The 17,597-nt window shown below is 42.6% G+C and overlaps 1 protein-coding gene across 1 annotated transcript in view; it reads left to right on the top strand.

Annotated features, from left to right (window-relative positions):
• Positions 1-17,597, top strand: part of TDRD9 (tudor domain containing 9) — a 680,447-nt gene that overhangs the window by 242,831 nt on the left and 420,019 nt on the right. The window contains exon 7 of the mRNA XM_053706205.1: positions 360-423. Within this exon, the coding sequence (XP_053562180.1) occupies positions 360-423 (64 nt within the window). The remainder of the gene's footprint in view (positions 1-359; positions 424-17,597) is intronic.

The raw sequence follows: 17,597 nt of genomic DNA, 5'->3' as shown, positions 1-17,597 counted from the left end.
CCGCCCTGTCATTTTAAGACGGATTATATTTTTTTGATTTATACTTCAGTCACCTCTGCACCTTTTAGTTTCTCCTTTTTCTTCCTGTACCTTCGGTCGAATGACTGGGGGGTGGAGCTAAGGGAGGAGCTATATAGACAGCTCTGCTGTGGTGCTCTTTGCCACTTCCTGTTAGCAGGAGGATAATATCCCACAAGTAAAGGATGAATCCCTGGACTCGTCGTACCATAGAATAAATTAATTTAACAGGTAAGCATAAATTTACTTTTTTCCTCTGGCAGAACATAGAAGAAGAATTCTGCCTGGAGTCTGATGAACTCAGCAGTTGTAACTGAGGTCCATGTTTGCTTTCCCACAAGATTGCTGAGGAGAACAGAAGAGTCTTCAGTGTGGGGAACGTTTCCTGCTGTAAGCAGCACTGAGGTATGTGCAGTCATTATTTCTGAGGAGACTGTGATGTATCAGAACTGACTGACATAATTCCCATAGAGGGAAGGGGTAAGCAGTAATTATGTTCAGTGAAAGAGGTTATTACTGTGATCCTGTATGGTTTAATGCATGGTGAGACACTGGGGCAGCCTAACGTTTTATTAGCAATCTAACATAGGTTATGGCTGGTGGTTTTTAATTTTTGGGGGTCCATATGGCTAATTCTGCACTCGTTTTTTAGTGTTTGTTATACCCACATTGCTTGTTTGGGATGTTTTTCATGCTGCGTTTGAGCTTCGCATACATCGTAGTAGATGGGCGGAGCCTGTTTTCGCGCCTCAGTTGCGCAGGTTCCTTACTCACAGGCAGTAGCATTCAGCTCCGGTTGGGCCCAAACTAATCACTATTGTACCGGAGTGATTTGCAGTGTCTTCTAACATCCCTGGGGGCAGGTAGCAGAGCTGTGGCAAGGTGCGGATAAACGTTAATAAGAGTTTTAATCAAAAAGTCATAATTTGTTTCACTGTCCAAACTTGGGGTGCAATATCCGGATGCTTTTTAGGGCAGAATTATCTAAAGATTGTGCATCTGTGTTTAATTCTTAGCGGTTTTGCAGAACTTTTGCGCTTTTTTTTTTTTTTTTAAATTTCTTAAAGACGCAGTACCGTTTTTTTGTTAAACTGTTTTATACTTTCAAATAAAGTGTTTAACTTTTCTGTGGATTTACATAGCCTGTTCAACATGTCTGACATTGAAGAAAGTCAATGCTCTATGTGTTTAGAAGCCGTTGTGGAACCCCCTCTTACATTGTGCCCCTCTTGTACTGAACGGGCCTTACACTGTAAAGGTTACATTTTAGGTAATGAACGTGTGTCTAAAGATGATGTTCAGTCTGATATGCCACCTAATTCTCCCCAAGTGTCTCAACCTTTAACGCCCGCACAAGGGACGCCAAGTACTTCTAGTGCGTCTAATTCTTTTACTTTGCAAGATATGGCTGCAGTGATGTCTACTACCCTTACAGAGGTATTGTCTTGTCTAAACTGCCAGTTTTGCAGGGTAAACGCAGTAGGCCGGGTTCTGATGTAAATGCTGAACCCTCTGATGCCCTAGTGGCTATTTCCGATACACCCTCACAGTGTTCTGATATGGGGGTCAGGGACTTTATGTCTGAGGGAGAACTTTCAGAATCAGGAAATGTATTACCTCAGATAGATTCGGACGTCTTGTCCTTTAAATTTAAACTGGAACACCTCCGTCTGTTGCTCAGGGAGGTTCTGGTGACTCTGGATGATTGTGACCCGATCACGATTCCCCCAGAAAAATTGTGTAAAATGGACAAATATTTGGAAGTACCTACTTACACAGATGTTTTTCAGGTTCCTAAGAGAATTTCGGAAATTGTTAAGAAGGAATAGGATAGACCAGGTATACCGTTTTCTCCCCCTCCCAAGGTGGAGGGAGCTATTTCTACTTTAGCTAAACGTACAACTATACCCATTGAGGACAGTTGTGCGTTTAAAGACCCTATGGATAAAAAATTGGAGGGTCTTCTAAAGAAAATTTTTGTTCACCAGGGTTTTCTCTTACAGCCTATAGCTTGCTTGGTTCCAGTAACTACTGCGGCTGCTTTTTGGTTTGACGCCCTGGAAGAGTCTCTGAAGGTTGAGACACCTTTAGAGGACATTTTAGACAGAATTAAGGCTCTTAAGCTAGCAAATTCTTTTATGACGGATGCTGCTTTTCAACTTGCAAAGTTAGCAGCGAAAAATGCAGGCTTTGCCATTGTAGCACGTAGAGCGTTATGGCTAAAGTCATGGTCGGCTGACGTATCGTCTAAATCTTAAGCTTTTGACTATTCCTTTCAAGGGTAAGACCCTATTCGTGCCTGAACTGAAGGAAATAATCTCTGACATTACTGGAGGTAAGGGTCACGCCCTACCTCAGGACAAGCCCCTCAAGATGAGGAGTAAACAAAATAATTTTCGTTCCTTTCGAAATTTTAAAGGAACATCTTCTGCTTCCCCTTCCTCCACTAAGCAGGAAGGGAACTTTGCGCAATCCAAGGCGGTCTAGAGACCTAATCAGACCTGGAATAAAGGTAAACAAGTCAAAAAGCCCGCTGCTGCTACCAAGACAGCATGAAGGGGTAGCCCCGATCCGGGACCGGATCTAGTAGGGGGCAGACTCTCTTTCTTTGCTCATGCTTGGGCAAGGGATGTACAGGATCCCTGGGCATTGGAAATTGTGGCCCAGGGCTATCAGTTGGATTTCAAAGACTTCCCCCAAGGGGAAGATTTCGTCTTTCATGATTGTCTGTGGACCAGACAAAAAGAGAGGCGTTCTTACGCTGTGTAAAAGACCTCTACACCATGGGTTTAATTTGTCCAGTTCCAGATCGGGAACAATGGCAGGGGTTCTATTCAAACCTTTTCGTGGTTCCCAAGAAAGAGGGAACTTTCAGACCGATTCTAGATCTGAAGTGTCTAAACAAGTTTCTCAGAGTCCCATCGTTCAAGATGGAGACTATTCGTACAATTCTGCCTATGATCCAGGAGGGTCAATACATGACCACGGTGGACCTGAAGGATGCGTATCTTCACATTCCTGTCCACAAGGATCACCATCAGTTCCTGCGATTTGTATTTCAGGACAAACATTATCAGTTTGTGGCTCTGCCCTTCGGGTTGGCCACGGCTCCCAGGATCTTCACAAAGGTTCTAGGGTCTCTTCTAGCGGTTCTCAGGCCGCGAGGCATAGCAGTAGCGCCCTATCTGGACGATATCCTGATTCAGGCGTCCACATTTCATCTGTCCAAATCTCACACGGACATCGTGTTGTCATTTCTGAGAATTCACGGTTGGAAAGTGAATGTAGGAAAGAGTTCACTAGTTCCACAGACCAGAGTTCCATTTTTTGGAACTCTGATAGACTCAGAAAATATGACAATATTTCTGACAGAAGTCAGAAAATCAAAGATTCTAAATACTTGCAGGGCTCTGCAGTCCATTCAGCGGCCATCAGTGGCTCAGTGTATGGAAGTCATCGGACTAATGATAGAAGCAATGGATATCATCCCGTTTGCTCGCTTTCATCTAAGACCACTACAACTGTGCATGCTCAGTCAGTGGAATGGGGATTATGCAAATTTATCTCCTCTGATAAATCTGGATCAAGAGACCAGAGACTCTCTTCGGTGGTGGTTGTCGCAGGACAATCTGTCCCAAGAGACGTGCTTCCGCAGACCATCTTGGGTAATAGTAATGAAGGACGCCAGTCTTCTGGGCTGGGTGCAGTCTGAAATTCCCTGAAGGCTCAGGGTGTGTGGACTCAGGCGGAGTCTCAATTACCAATCAATATTCTGGAACTGAGAGCGATATTCAACGTGCTGCTGGCGTGGCCTCAGTTGTCTTCGGCCAAATTCATAAGATTCCAGTCGGACAATATCACGACTGTGGCATATATCATTCATCAGGGGGGAACAAGGCGTTCTCTAGCGATGATAGAAGTATCAAAGATAATCCGATGGGCAGAGACTCACTCTTGCCATCTGTCTGCGATCTATATCCCAGGAGTAGAGAACTGGGAGGCGGATTTTCTAAGTCGTCAGACTTTTCATCCGGAGTGGGAACTCCATCCGGAGGTGTTTGCAGCCTTGATTCATTAATGGGGCACACCAGAGTTGGATCTGATGGCATCTCGACAGAATGCCAAGCTTCCACGTTAGGGGTCCAGGTCAAGGGATCCCCAGGCTGTACTGATAGATGCTCTAGCAGTACCTTGGTCGTTCAACCTGGCCTATGTGTTTCCACCTTTTCCTCTCCTTCCTCGTGTGATTGCCAGAATCAAACAGGAGAGGGCTTAGCTTCTCTGCAGCTGACTGCTTGGAGATTGAACGCTTGATTTTATCTAAACGGGTTTTCTCTGAGCCGGTCATTGATATCCTGATTCAGGCTCGCAAGCCGATCACTAGAATAATTTACCATAAGATATGGCGTAAATATCTTTATTGGTGTGAATCCAAGGGTTACTCATGGAGTAAGATCAGGATTCCAAGAAGGATTGGAGAAGGGATTATCAGCTAGTTCCTTGAAGGGACAAATTTCTGCTTTGTCAATTTTGCTTCACAAGCGTCTGGCAGATGTCCCAGATGTTCAGGCATTTTGTAAGGCTTTAATCAGAATCAAGCCTGTGTTTAAACCGATTGCTCCGCCATGGAGCTTGAATTTAGTTCTTAATGTTCTTCAAGGGGTTCCGTTTGAACCCATGCATTCCATAGATATTAAGCTGTTATCTTGGAAAGTTTTGTTTTTAGTTGCTATCTCTTCTGCTCGAAGAGTTTCTGAGCTTTCTGCATTGCAATGGTATTCCCCTTATCTTATATTCCATTCTGATAAGGTGGTTTTGCGTACTAAACCTGGATTCCTTCCTAAGGTTGTTTCAAATAAGAATATTAATCAGGAAATTGTTGTTCCTTCTCTGTGTCCTAATCCTTCTTCTAAGAAGGAGCGTCTGTTACATAACTTAGACGTGGTTCGTGCTTTGAAGTTTTACTTACAAGCAACCAAGGATTTCCGTCAAACATCTTCTCTGTTTGTTGTTTATTCTGGGAAGCGTAGAGGTCAAAAAGCTACAGCTACCTCTTTCTTTTTGGCTGAAAAGCATCATACGTTTGGCATACGAGACTGCTGGACAGCAGCCCCCTGAAAAGATTACGGCTCATTCCACTAGAGCTGTGGCTTCCACATGGGCTTTTAAACACGATGCTTCTGTTGAACAGATTTGTAAGGCTGCGACTTCGTCCTCCCTTCATACTTTTTCCAAATTTTACATATTTGATACTTTTGCTTCTTCTGAGGCTATTTGTGGGAGAAAGGTGCTTCAAGCAGTGGTGCCTTCCGTTTAGGATCCTGTCTTGTCCCTCCCTTTCATCCATGTCTTAAAGCTTTGGTATTGGTATCCCACAAGTAAAGAATGAAACCGTGGACTCGGTATATCTTGTAAAAGAAAAGGAAATTTATGCTTACCTGATAAATTGATTTCTTTTACGATATACCGAGTCCACGGCCCACCCTGTCATTTTGAGACAGGATTTATTTTTTATATAAACTTCAGTCACCTTTGCACCTTAATGGTTCTTTCCCTTTCTCTTCCTATACCTTCGGTCGAATGACGGGGTAGGATTTAGGGGAGGAGCTATATAGCAGCTCTGCTGTGGTGCTCTTTGCCACTTCCTGTTAGCAGGAGGAATATATCCCACAAGTAAAGGATGAAACCGTGGACTCGGTATATCGTAAAAGAAATCAATTTATCAGGTAAGCATAAATTTCCTTTTTTAGTGTTTTTATTGCTTCATGCAGGTGCAGTTAGCACTATGAGACTTAAGTAAATCATTTATCCATGAAAATTTAAAACGGTTTTAAAAATGCAGTTTCTTTCATGTAATTAGCAAGAGTCCATGAGCTAGTGACGTATGGGATATACATATCCTACCAGGAGGGGCAAAGTTTCCCAAACCTCAAAATGCCGTACAAATACACCCCTCACCACACCCCACAAATCAGTTTTTACAAACTTTGCCTCCTATGGAGGTGGTGAAGTAAGTTTGTGCTAGATTCTACGTTGATATGCCGCTCCGCAGCTGGTTGGAGCCCCGGTTTCCTCTCAGCGTGCAGTGAATGTCAGAGGGATGTGAGGAGAGTATTGCCTATTTGAATTCAATGATCTCCTTCTACGGGGTCTATTTCATAGGTTCTCTGTTATCGGTCGTAGAGATTCATCTCTTACCTCCCTTTTCAGATCGACGATATACTCTTATATATACCATTACCTCTACTGATTTTCGTTTCAGTACTGGTTTGGCTTTCTAAAACTTGTAGATGAGTGTCCTGGGGTAAGTAAGTCTTATTTTCTGTGACACTCTAAGCTATGGTTGGGCACTTTTTTATAAAGTTCTAAATATATGTATTCAAACATTTATTTGCCTTGACTCAGGATGTTCAACGTTCCTTATTTCAGACAGTCAGTTTCATATTTGGGATAATGCATATGAATAAATCATTTTTTTCTTACCTTAAAATTTGACTTTTTTCCCTGTGGGCTGTTAGGCTTGCGGGGGCTGAAAATGCTTCATTTTATTGCGTCATTCTTGGCGCGGACTTTTTTGGCGCAAAAAACTTTTCTGTTTCCGGCGTCATACGTGTTGCTGGAAGTTGCGTCATTTTTGACGGTTTTTTTGCGCCAAAAGTGTCGGCGTTCCGAATGTGGCGTCATTTTTGGCGCCAAAAGCATTTAGGCGCCAAATAATGTGGGCGTCTTTTTTGGCGCTAAAAAAATATGGGCGTCACTATTGTCTCCACATTATTTAAGTCTCATTATTTATTGCTTCTGGTTGCTAGAAGCTTGTTCACTGGCATTTTTTCCCATTCCTGAAACTGTCATTTAAGGAATTTGATCAATTTTGCTTTATATGTTGTTTTTTCTATTACATATTGCAAGATGTCCCACGTTAACACTGAGTCAGAAGATACTTCTGGAAAATCGCTGCCTGTTGCTGGATCTACCAAAGCTAAGTGTATCTGCTGTAAACTTATGGTATCTGTTCCTCCAGCTGTTGTTTGTACTGATTGTCATGACAAACTTGTTAATGCAGATAATATTTCCTTTAGTACTGTTACATTACCTGTTGCTGTTCCGTCAACATCTAATGCTCAGAGTGTTCCTGATAACATAAGAGATTTTGTTTCTAAATCCATTAAGAAGGCTATGTCTGTTATTCCTCCTTCTAGTAAACATAAAAAAGTCTTTTAAAACTTCTCATCTTTTCAGATGAATTTTAAATGAACATCATCATTCTGATCTCTGATAATGGTTCTTCTGGTTCAGAGGATTCTGTCTCAGAGGTTGATGCTGATAAATCTTCATATTTATTTAAACCTGGAATTTATTCGTTCTTTACTTAAAGAAGTCCTAATTGCATTAGAAATAGAGGATTCTAGTCCTCTTGATACTAAATCTAAACGTTTAGATAAGGTTTTTAAATCTCCTGTAAGTTATTCCAGAAGTTTTTCCTGTCCCTGATGCTATTTCTGAAGTAATTTCCAGGGAAGGAATAATTTGGGTAATTCATTACTCCTTCTAAACGTTTTAAGCAATTATATCCAGTGCCATCTGACAGATTAGAGTTTTGGGACAAAATCCCTAAGGTTGATGGGGCTGTCTCTACTCTTGCTAAGCGTACTACTATTCCTACGGCAGATGGTACTTCCTTTAAGGATCCTTTAGCTAGGAAAATTGAATCATTCTAAGAAAAGCTTACTTGTGTTCAGGTAATCTTCTTAGACCTGCTATATCTTTAGGCGATGTTGCTGCAGCTTCAACTTTTTGGTTAGAAGCTTTAGCGCAACAAGTAACAGATCATAATTCTCATAGCATTATTAATCTTCTTCAAACATGCTAATAATTTTATTTGTGATGCCATCTTTGATATCATTAGAGTTGATGTCAGGTATATGTCTCTAGCTATTTTAGCTAGAAGAGCTTTATGGCTTAAAACTTGGAATGCTGATATGTCTTCTAAGTCTACTCTGCTTTCACTTTCTTTCCAGGGTAATAAATTATTTGGTTCTCAGTTGGATTCTATTATCTCAACTGTTACTGGAGGGAAAGGAACTTTTTTACCACAGGATAAAAAATCTAAAGGTAAATTTAGGTCTAATAATCGTTTTCGTTTCCTTTCGTCACAACAAGGAACAAAAGCCTGATCCTTCATCCTCAGAGCGGTATCAGTTTGGAAACCATCTCAGTCTGGAATAAATCCAAGCCTTTTAGAAAACCAAAGCCAGCTCCTAAGTCCACATGAAGGTGCGGCCCTCATTCCAGCTCAGCTGGTAGGGGGCAGATTACGTTTTTTCAAAGAAATTTGGATCAATTCCGTTCACAATCTTTGGATTCAGAACATTGTTTCAGAAGGGTACAGGAATTGGCTTCAAGATAAGGCCTCCTGCAAAGAGATTTTTTCTTTCCCGTGTCCCAGTAAACCCAGCGAAGGCTCAAGCATTTCTGAATTGTGTTTCAGATCTAGAGTTGGCTGGAGTAATTATGCAGTTCCAGTTCTGGAACAGGGGCTGGGGTTTTATTCAAATCTCTTCATTGTACCAAAGAAGGAGAATTCCTTCAGACCAGTTCTGGATCTAAAAATATTGAATCGTTATGTAAGGATACCAACATTCAAAATGGTAACTGTAAGGACTATCCTGCCTTTTGTTCAGCAAGGGCATTATATGTCTACAATAGATTTACAGGATGCATATCTGCATATTCCGATTCATCCAGATCACTATCAGTTTCTGAGATTCTCTTTCCTAGACAAGCATTACCAGTTTGTGGCTCTACCGTTTGGCCTAGCAACAGCTCAAGAATTTTTACAAAGGTTCTCGGTGCCCTTCTGTCTGTAATCAGAGAACAGGGTATTGTGGTATTTCCTTATTTGGACGATATCTTGGTACTTGCTCAGTCTTCACATTTAGCAGAATCTCATACGAATCGACTTGTGTTGTTTCTTCAAGATCATGGTTGGAGGATCAATTTACCAAAAAGTTCATTGATTCCTCAGACAAGGGTAACCTTTTTAGGTTTCCAGATAGATTCAGTGTCCATGACTCTATCTTTGACAGACAAGAGACGTCTAAAATTGATATCAGCTTGTCGAAACCTTCAGTCACAATCATTCCCTTCGGTAGCCTTATGCATGGAAATTCTAGGTCTTATGACTGCTGCATCGGAAGCGATCCCCTTTGCTCGTTTTCACATGCGACCTCTTCAGCTCTGTATGCTGAACCAGTGGTGCAGGGATTACACAAAGATATCTCAATTAATATCTTTAAAACCGATTGTACGACACTCTCTGACGTGGTGGACAGATCACCATCGTTTAGTTCAGGGGGCTTCTTTTGTTCTTCCGACCTGGACTGTAATTTCAACAGATGCAAGTCTGACAGGTTGGGGAGCTGTTTGGGGGTCTCTGACAGCACAAGGGGTTTGGGAATCTCAGGAGGTGAGATTACCGATCAATATTTTGGAACTCCGTGCAATTTTCAGAGCTCTTCAGTCATGGCCTCTTCTAAAGAGAGAATCGTTCATTTGTTTTCAGACAGACAATGTCACAACTGTGGCATACATCAATCATCAAGGAGGGACTCACAGTCCTCTGGCTATGAAAGAAGTATCTCGAATTCTGGTATGGGCAGAATCCAGCTCCTGTCTCGTTTCTGCGGTTCATATCCCAGGTATAGACAATTGGGAAGCGGATTATCTCAGTCGCCAAACGTTACATCCGGGCGAATGGTCTCTTCACCCAGAGGTATTTCTTCAGATTGTTCAAATGTGGGGACTTCCAGAAATAGATCTGATGGCCTCTCATCTAAACAAGAAACTTCCCAGGTATCTGTCCAGATCCAGGGATCCTCAAGCGGAAGCAGTGGATGCATTGTCACTTCCTTGGAAGTATCATCCTGCCTATATCTTTCCGCCTCTAGTTCTTCTTCCAAGAGTAATCTCCAAGATTCTGAAGGAATGCTAGTTTGTTCTGCTGGTCCAGCATGGCCTCACAGGTTTTGGTATGCGGATCTTGTCCAGGATGGCCTCTTGCCAACCGTGGACTCTTCCGTTAAGACCAGACCTTCTGTCGCAAGGTCCTTTTTTCCATCAGGATCTCAAATCCTTAAATTTAAAGGTGTGGAGATTGAACGCTTGATTCTTAGTCAAAGAGGTTTCTCTGACTCTGTGATTAATACTATGTTACAGCTCGTAAATCCGTATCTAGGGAGATATATTATAGAGTCTGGAAGACTTATATTTCTTGGTGTCTTTCTCATCATTTTTCCTGGCATTCTTTTTAGAATTCCGAGAATTTTACAGTTTCTTCAGGATGGTTTGGATAAAGGTTTGTCTGCAAGTTCCTTGAAAGGACAAATCTCTGCTCTTTCTGTTCTTTTTCACAGAAAGATTGCTAATCTTCCTGATATTCATTGTTTTGTACAAGCTTTGGTTCGTATAAAACCTGTCATTAGTCAATTTCTCCTCCTTGGAGTTTGAATTTGGTTCTGGGGGCTCTTCAAGATCCTCCGTTTGAACCTATGCATTCATTGGACATTAAATTACTTTCTTGGAAAGTTTTGTTCTTTTGGCCATCTCTTCTGCCAGAAGAGTTTCTGAATTAATCTGCTCTTTCTTGTGAGTCTCCCTTTTCTGATTTTTCACCAGGATAAGGCGGTGTTGCGAACTTCTTTTAAATTTTTACCTAAGGTTGTGAATTCTAACAACATTAGTAGAGAAATTGTGGTTCCTTCATTATGTCCTAATCTTAAGAATTCTAAGGAGAAATCATTGCATTCTTTGGATGTAGTTAGAGCTTTGAAATATTATGTTGAAGCTACTAAGTATTTCAGAAAGACTTCTAGTCTATTTGTTATCTTTTCCGGTTCTAGGAAAGGTCAGAAGGCCTCTGCCATTTCTTTGGCATCTTGGTTGAAATCTTTAATTCATCATGCTTATGTCGAGTCGGGTAAAACTCCGCCTCAAAGGATTACAGCTCATTCTACTAGGCCAGTTTCTACTTCCTGGGCGTTTAGGAATGAAGCTTCGGTTGATCAGATTTGCAAAGCAGCAACTTGGTTCTTCTTTGCATACTTTTACTAAATTCTACCATTTTGATGTGTTTTCTTCTTCTGAAGCTGTTTTTGGTAGAAAAGTACTTCAGGCAGCTGTTTCAGTGTGAATCTTCTGCTTATATTTTCAGTTTTTTTCTTTATAAGATTTAAACTTATTTTTGGGTGTGGATTTTTTTCAGCGGAATTGGCTGTCTTTATTTTTATCCCTCCCTCTCTAGTGACTCTTGCGTGGAAGATCCACATCTTGGGTAGTTCATTATCCCATACGTCACTAGCTCATGGACTCTTGCTAATTACATGAAAGAAAACATAATTTATGTAAGAACTTACCTGATAAATTCATTTCTTTCATATTAGCAAGAGTCCATGAGGCCCACCCTTTTTCTCCAACATAGGTGTGTCCGGTCCACGGCGTCATCCTTACTTGTGGGATATTCTCTTCCCCAACAGGAAATGCAAAGAGCCCAGCAAAGCTGGTCACATGATCCCTCCTAGGCTCCGCCTACCCCAGTCATTCGCTTTGCCGTTGTACAGGCAACATCTCCACGGAGATGGCCTTAGAGTTTTTTAGTGTTTAACTGTAGTTTTTATTATTCAATCAAGAGTTTGTTATTTTAAAATAGTGCTGGTATGTACTATTTACTCAGAAACAGAAAGAGATGAAGATTTCTGTTTGTATGAGGAAAATGATTTTAGCAACCGTACTAAAATCCATGGCTGTTCCACACAGGACTGTTGAGAGGAATTAACTTCAGTTGGGGGAACAGTGAGCAGTCTCTTGCTGCTTGAGGTATGACACATTCTAACAAGACGATGTAATGCTTGGAAGCTGTTCATTTTCCCTATGGGATCGGTAAGCCTGTTTATTAAGATAGTAAATAAGGGCTTCACAAGGGCTTATTAAGACTGTAGACTTTTTCTGGGCTAAATCGATTCATTATTAACACATATTTAGCCTTGAGGAATCATTTAATCTGGGTATTTTGATAAGATTATATCGGCAGGCCACTGTTTTAGACACCCTTATTCTTAGGGGCTTTCCCAAATCATAGGCAGAGCCTCATTTTCGCGCCGGTGTTGCGCACTTGTTTTTGAGAGGCATGACATGCAGTCGCATGTGTGAGGAGCTCTGATACATAGAAAAGACTTTCTGAAGGCGTCATTTGGTATCGTATTCCCCTTTGGGCTTGGTTGGGTCTCAGCAAAGCAGATACCAGGGACTGTAAAGGGGTTAAAGTTAAAAACGGCTCCGGTTCCGTTATTTTAGGGGTTAAAGCTTCCAAATTTGGTGTGCAATACTTTTAAGGCTTTAAGACACTGTGGTGAAATTTTGGTGAATTTTGAACAATTCCTTCATACTTTTTTCGCAATTGCAGTAATAAAGTGTGTTCAGTTTAAAATTTAAAGTGACAGTAACGGTTTTATTTTAAAACGTTTTTTGTACTTTGTTATCAAGTTTATGCCTGTTTAACATGTCTGAACTACCAGATAGACTGTGTTCTGAATGTGGGGAAGCCAGAGTTCCTTCTCATTTAAATTAATGTGATTTATGTGACAATGACAATGATGCCCAAGATGATTCCTCAAGTGAGGGGAGTAAGCATGTACTGCATCATTCCCTCCTTCGTCTACACGAGTCTTGCCCACTCAGGAGGCCCCTAGTACATCTAGCGCGCCAATACTCCTTACTATGCAACAATTAACGGCTGTAATGGATAATTCATGTCAAAAACATTTTAGCCAAAATGCACACTTATCAGCGTAAGCGCGACTGCTCTGTTTTAGATACTGAAGAGCATGACGACGCTGATAATAATGGTTCTGAAGGGCCCCTAAACCAGTCTGATGGGGCCAGGGAGGTTTTGTCTGAGGGGAGGAAATTACTGATTCAGGAACATTTCTCAACAAGCTGAACCTGATGTGATTACGTTTAAATTTAAGTTGGAACATCTCCGCGCTCTGCTTAAGGAGGTATTATCCACTCTGGATGATTGTGACAATTTGGTCATCCCAGAGAAACTATGTAAAATGGACAAGTTCCTAGAGGTCCCGGGGCTCCCAGAAGCTTTTCCTATACCCAAGCGGGGTGGCGGACATTGTAAATAAAGAATGGGAAAGGCCCGGTATTCCCTTTCGTCCCTCCCCCCATATTTAAAAAATTGTTTCCTATGGTCGACCCCAGAAAGGACTTATGGCAGACAGTCCCCAAGGTCGAGGGAGCGGTTTCCACTTTAAACAAACGCACCACTATACCCATAGAAGATAGTTGTGCTTTCAAAGATCCTATGGATAAAAAAATTAGAAGGTTTACTTAAAAAGATGTTTGTTCAGCAGGGTTACCTTCTACAACCAATTTCATGCATTGTCCCTGTCGCTACAGCCGCATGTTTCTGGTTCGATGAGCTGGTAAAGGCGGTCGATAGTGATTCTCCTCCTTATGAGGAGATTATGGACAGAATCAATGCTCTCCAAATTGGCTAATTCTTTCACCCTAGACGCCACTTTGCAATTGGCTAGGTTAGCGGCTAAGAATTCTGGGTTTGCTATTGTGGCGCGCAGAGCGCTTTGGTTGAAATCTTGGTCAGCTGATGTGTCTTCCAAGAACAAGCTACTTAACATTCCTTTCAAGGGGAAAACGCTGTTTGGCCCTGACTTGAAAGAGATTATCTCTGATATCACTGGGGTAAGGGCCACGCCCTTCCTCAGGATCGGCCTTTCAAGGCCAAAAATAAACCTAATTTTCGTCCCTTTCGTAGAAACGGACCAGCGCAAAGTGCTACGTCCTCTAAGCAAGAGGGTAATACTTCTCAAGCCAAGCCAGCTTGGAGACCAATGCAAGGCTGGAACAAGGGAAAGCAGGCCAAGAAACCTGCCACTGCTACCAAGACAGCATGAATGTTGGCCCCCGATCCGGGACCGGATCTGGTGGGGGGCAGACTCTCTCTCTTCGCTCAGGCTTGGGCAAGAGTTGTTCTGGATCCTTGGGCGCTAGAAATAGTCTCCCAAGGTTATCTTCTGGAATTCAAGGGGCTTCCCCCAAGGGGAGGTTCCACAGGTCTCAGTTGTCTTCAGACCACATAAAAAGACAGGCATTCTTACGTTGTGTAGAAGACCTGTTAAAAATGGGAGTGATTCATCCTGTTCCATTAGGAGAACAAGGGATGGGGTTCTACTCCAATCTGTTCATAGTTCCCAAAAAAGAGGGAACGTTCAGACCAATCTTAGATCTCAAGATCTTAAACAAGTTTCTCAAGGTTCCATCGTTCAAAATGGAAACCCATTCGAACAATTCTTCCTTCCATCCAGGAAGGTCAATTCATGACCACGGTGGATTTAAAGGATGCGTATCTACAATTTCCTATCCACAAGGAACATCATCGGTTCCTAAGGTTCGCATTCCTGGACAAGCATTACCAGTTCGTGGCGCTTCCTTTGGATTAGCCACTGCTCAAGGATTTTCACAAAGGTACTAGGGTCCCTTCTAGCTGTGCTAAGACCAAGGGGCATTGCTGTAGTACCTTACTTGGACGACATTCTGATTCAAGCGTCGTCCCTTCCTCAAGCAAAGGCTCACACGGACATTGTCCTGGCCTTTCTCAGATCTCACGGATGGAAAGTGAACGTGGAAAAGAGTTCTCTATCTCCGTCAACAGGGTTCCCTTCTTGGGAACAATAATAGACTCCTTAGAAATGAGGATTTTTCTGACAGAGGCCAGAAAAACAAAACTTCTAGACTCTTGTCGGATACTTCATTCCGTTCCTCTTCCTTCCATAGCGCAGTGCATGGAAGTGATAGGTTGATGGTAGCGGCAATGGACATAGTTCCTTTTGCGCGCATTCATCTAAGACCCATTACAACTGTGCATGCTCAGTCAGTGGAATGGGGACTATACAAACTTGTCTCCGAGGATACAAGTAAATCAGAGGACCAGAGACTCACTCCGTTGGTGGCTGTCCCTGGACAACCTGTCACAAGGGATGACCTTCCGCAGACCAGAGTGGGTCATTGTCACGACCGACGCCAGTCTGATGGGCTGGGGCGCGGTCTGGGGATCCCTGAAAGCTCAGGGTCTTTGGTCTCGGGAAAGAATCTCTTCTACCGATAAATATTCTGGAACTGAGAGCGATATTCAATGCTCTCAAGGCTTGGCTCAGCTAGCGAGGGCCAAGTTCATACGGTTTCAATCAGACAACATGACAACTGTTGCGTACATCAACCATCAGGGGGGAACAAGGAGTTCCCTGGCGATGGAAGAAGTGACCAAAATCATTCTATGGGCGGAGTCTCACTCCTGCCACCTGTCTGCTATCCACATCCCAGGAGTGGAAAATTGGGAAGCGGATTTTCTGAGTCGTCAGACATTGCATCCGGGGGAGTGGGAACTCCATCCGGAAATCTTTGCCCAAGTCACTCAACTGTGGGGCATTCCAGACATGGATCTGATGGCCTCTCGTCAGAACTTCAAGTTCCTTGCTACGGGTCCAGATCCAGGGATCCCAAGGCGGCTCTAGTGGATGCACTAGTAGCACCTTGGACCTTCAAACTAGCTTATGTATTCCCGCCGTTTCCTCTCATCCCCAGGCTGGTAGCCAGGATCAATCAGGAGAGGGCGTCGGTGATCTTGATAGCTCCTGCGTGGCCACGCAGGACTTGGTATGCAGATCTGGTGAATATGTCATCGGCTCCACCATGGAAGCTACCTTTGAGACGAGACCTTCTTGTTCAAGGTCCGTTCGAACATCCGAATCTGGTCTCACTCCAGCTGACTGCTTGGAGATTGAACGCTTGATCTTATCGAAGCGAGGGTTCTCAGATTCTGTTATCGATACTCTTGTTCAGGCCAGAAAGCCTGTAACTAGAAAGATTTACCACAAAATTTGGAAAAAATATATCTGTTGGTGTGAATCTAAAGGATTCCCTTGGGACAAGGTTAAGATTCCTAAGATTCCAATCCTTCCTTCAAGAAGGATTGGAAAAGGATTATCTGCAAGTTCCCTGAAGGACAGATTTCTGCCTTGTCTGTGTTACTTCACAAAAAGCTGGCAGCTGTGCCAGATGTTCAAGCCTTTGTTCAGGCTCTGGTTAGAATCAAGCTGTTTACAAACCTTTGACTCCTCCTTGGAGTCTCAACTTAGTTCTTTCAGTTCTTCAGGGGGTTCCGTTTGAACCCTTACATTCCGTTGATATTAAGTTATTATCTTGGAAAGTTTTGTTTTTGGTTGCAATTTCTTCTGCTAGAAGAGTTTCAGAATTATCTGCTCTGCAGTGTTCTCCTCCTTATCTGGTGTTCCATGCAGATAAGGTGGTTTTATGTACTAAACCTGGTTTTCTTCCAAAAGTTGTTTCTAACAAAAACATTAACCAGGAGATTATCGTACCTTCTCTGTGTCCGAAACCAGTTTCAAAGAAGGAACGTTTGTTGCACAATTTGGATGTTGTTCGCGCTCTAAAATTCTATTTAGACGCTACAAAGGATTTTAGCAAACATCTTCCTTGTTTGTTGTTTATTCCGGTAAAAGGAGAGGTCAAAAAGCAACTCCCTACCTCTCTCTCTTTTTGGATTAAAAGCATCATCAGATTGGCTTACGAGACTGCCGGACGGCAGCCTCCCGAAAGAATCACGGCTCATTCCACTAGGGCTGTGGCTTCCACATGGGCCTTCAAGAACGAGGCTTCTGTTGATCAGATATGTAGGGGCAGCGACTTGGTCTTCACTGCACACTTTTACCAAATTTTACAAGTTGATACTTTTGCTTCTTCTGAGGCTATTTTTGGAGAAAGTTTTGCAAGCCGTGGTGCCCTTCCATCTAGGTGACCTGATTTGCTCCCTCCCATCATCCGTGTCCTAAAGCTTTGGTATTGGTTCCCACAAGTAAGGATGACGCCGTGGACCGGACACACCTTTGTTGGATAAAACATAATTTATGTTTACCTGATAAATTACTTTCTCCACCGGTGTGTCCGGCCCACGGCCCGCCCTGGTTTTTTAATCAGGTCTGATAATTTATTTTCTTTAACTACAGTCACCACGGTATCATATGGTTTCTCCTATGCAAATATTCCTCCTTAACGTCGGATCGAATGACTGGGGTAGGCGGAGCCTAGGAGGGATCATGTGACCAGCTTTGCTGGGCTCTTTGCCATTTCCTGTTGGGGGAAGAGAATATCCCACAAGTAAGGATGACGGCCGTGGACCGGACACACCGTTGGAGAAAGTAATTTATCAGGCTAAACATAAATTTTCTGTTTTTGTGGTGGTTATGATTTTTTTTGTATACGCACAATTATTCCAATTCCTTATATTTATGCTTCGCACTTTTTTTCTTATCACCCACTTCTTGGCAACTTCGTTAACTGATTTGTCGGGTTTGGTGAGGAGGTGTATTTGTAGGCATTTTAGAGGTTTGGGAAACTTTGCCCCTCCTGGTAGAATGTATATCCCATACGTCACTAGCTCATGGAACTCTTGATAATATGAAAAGAAATGAATTTATCAG

Source organism: Bombina bombina, chromosome 1, assembly GCF_027579735.1.
Source record: "Bombina bombina isolate aBomBom1 chromosome 1, aBomBom1.pri, whole genome shotgun sequence".
Lineage (NCBI taxonomy): Eukaryota > Metazoa > Chordata > Amphibia > Anura > Bombinatoridae > Bombina > Bombina bombina.
The sequence above is the reverse complement of the archived record's forward strand: the minus strand, read 5'-3'. Positions and strand labels throughout refer to the sequence as shown.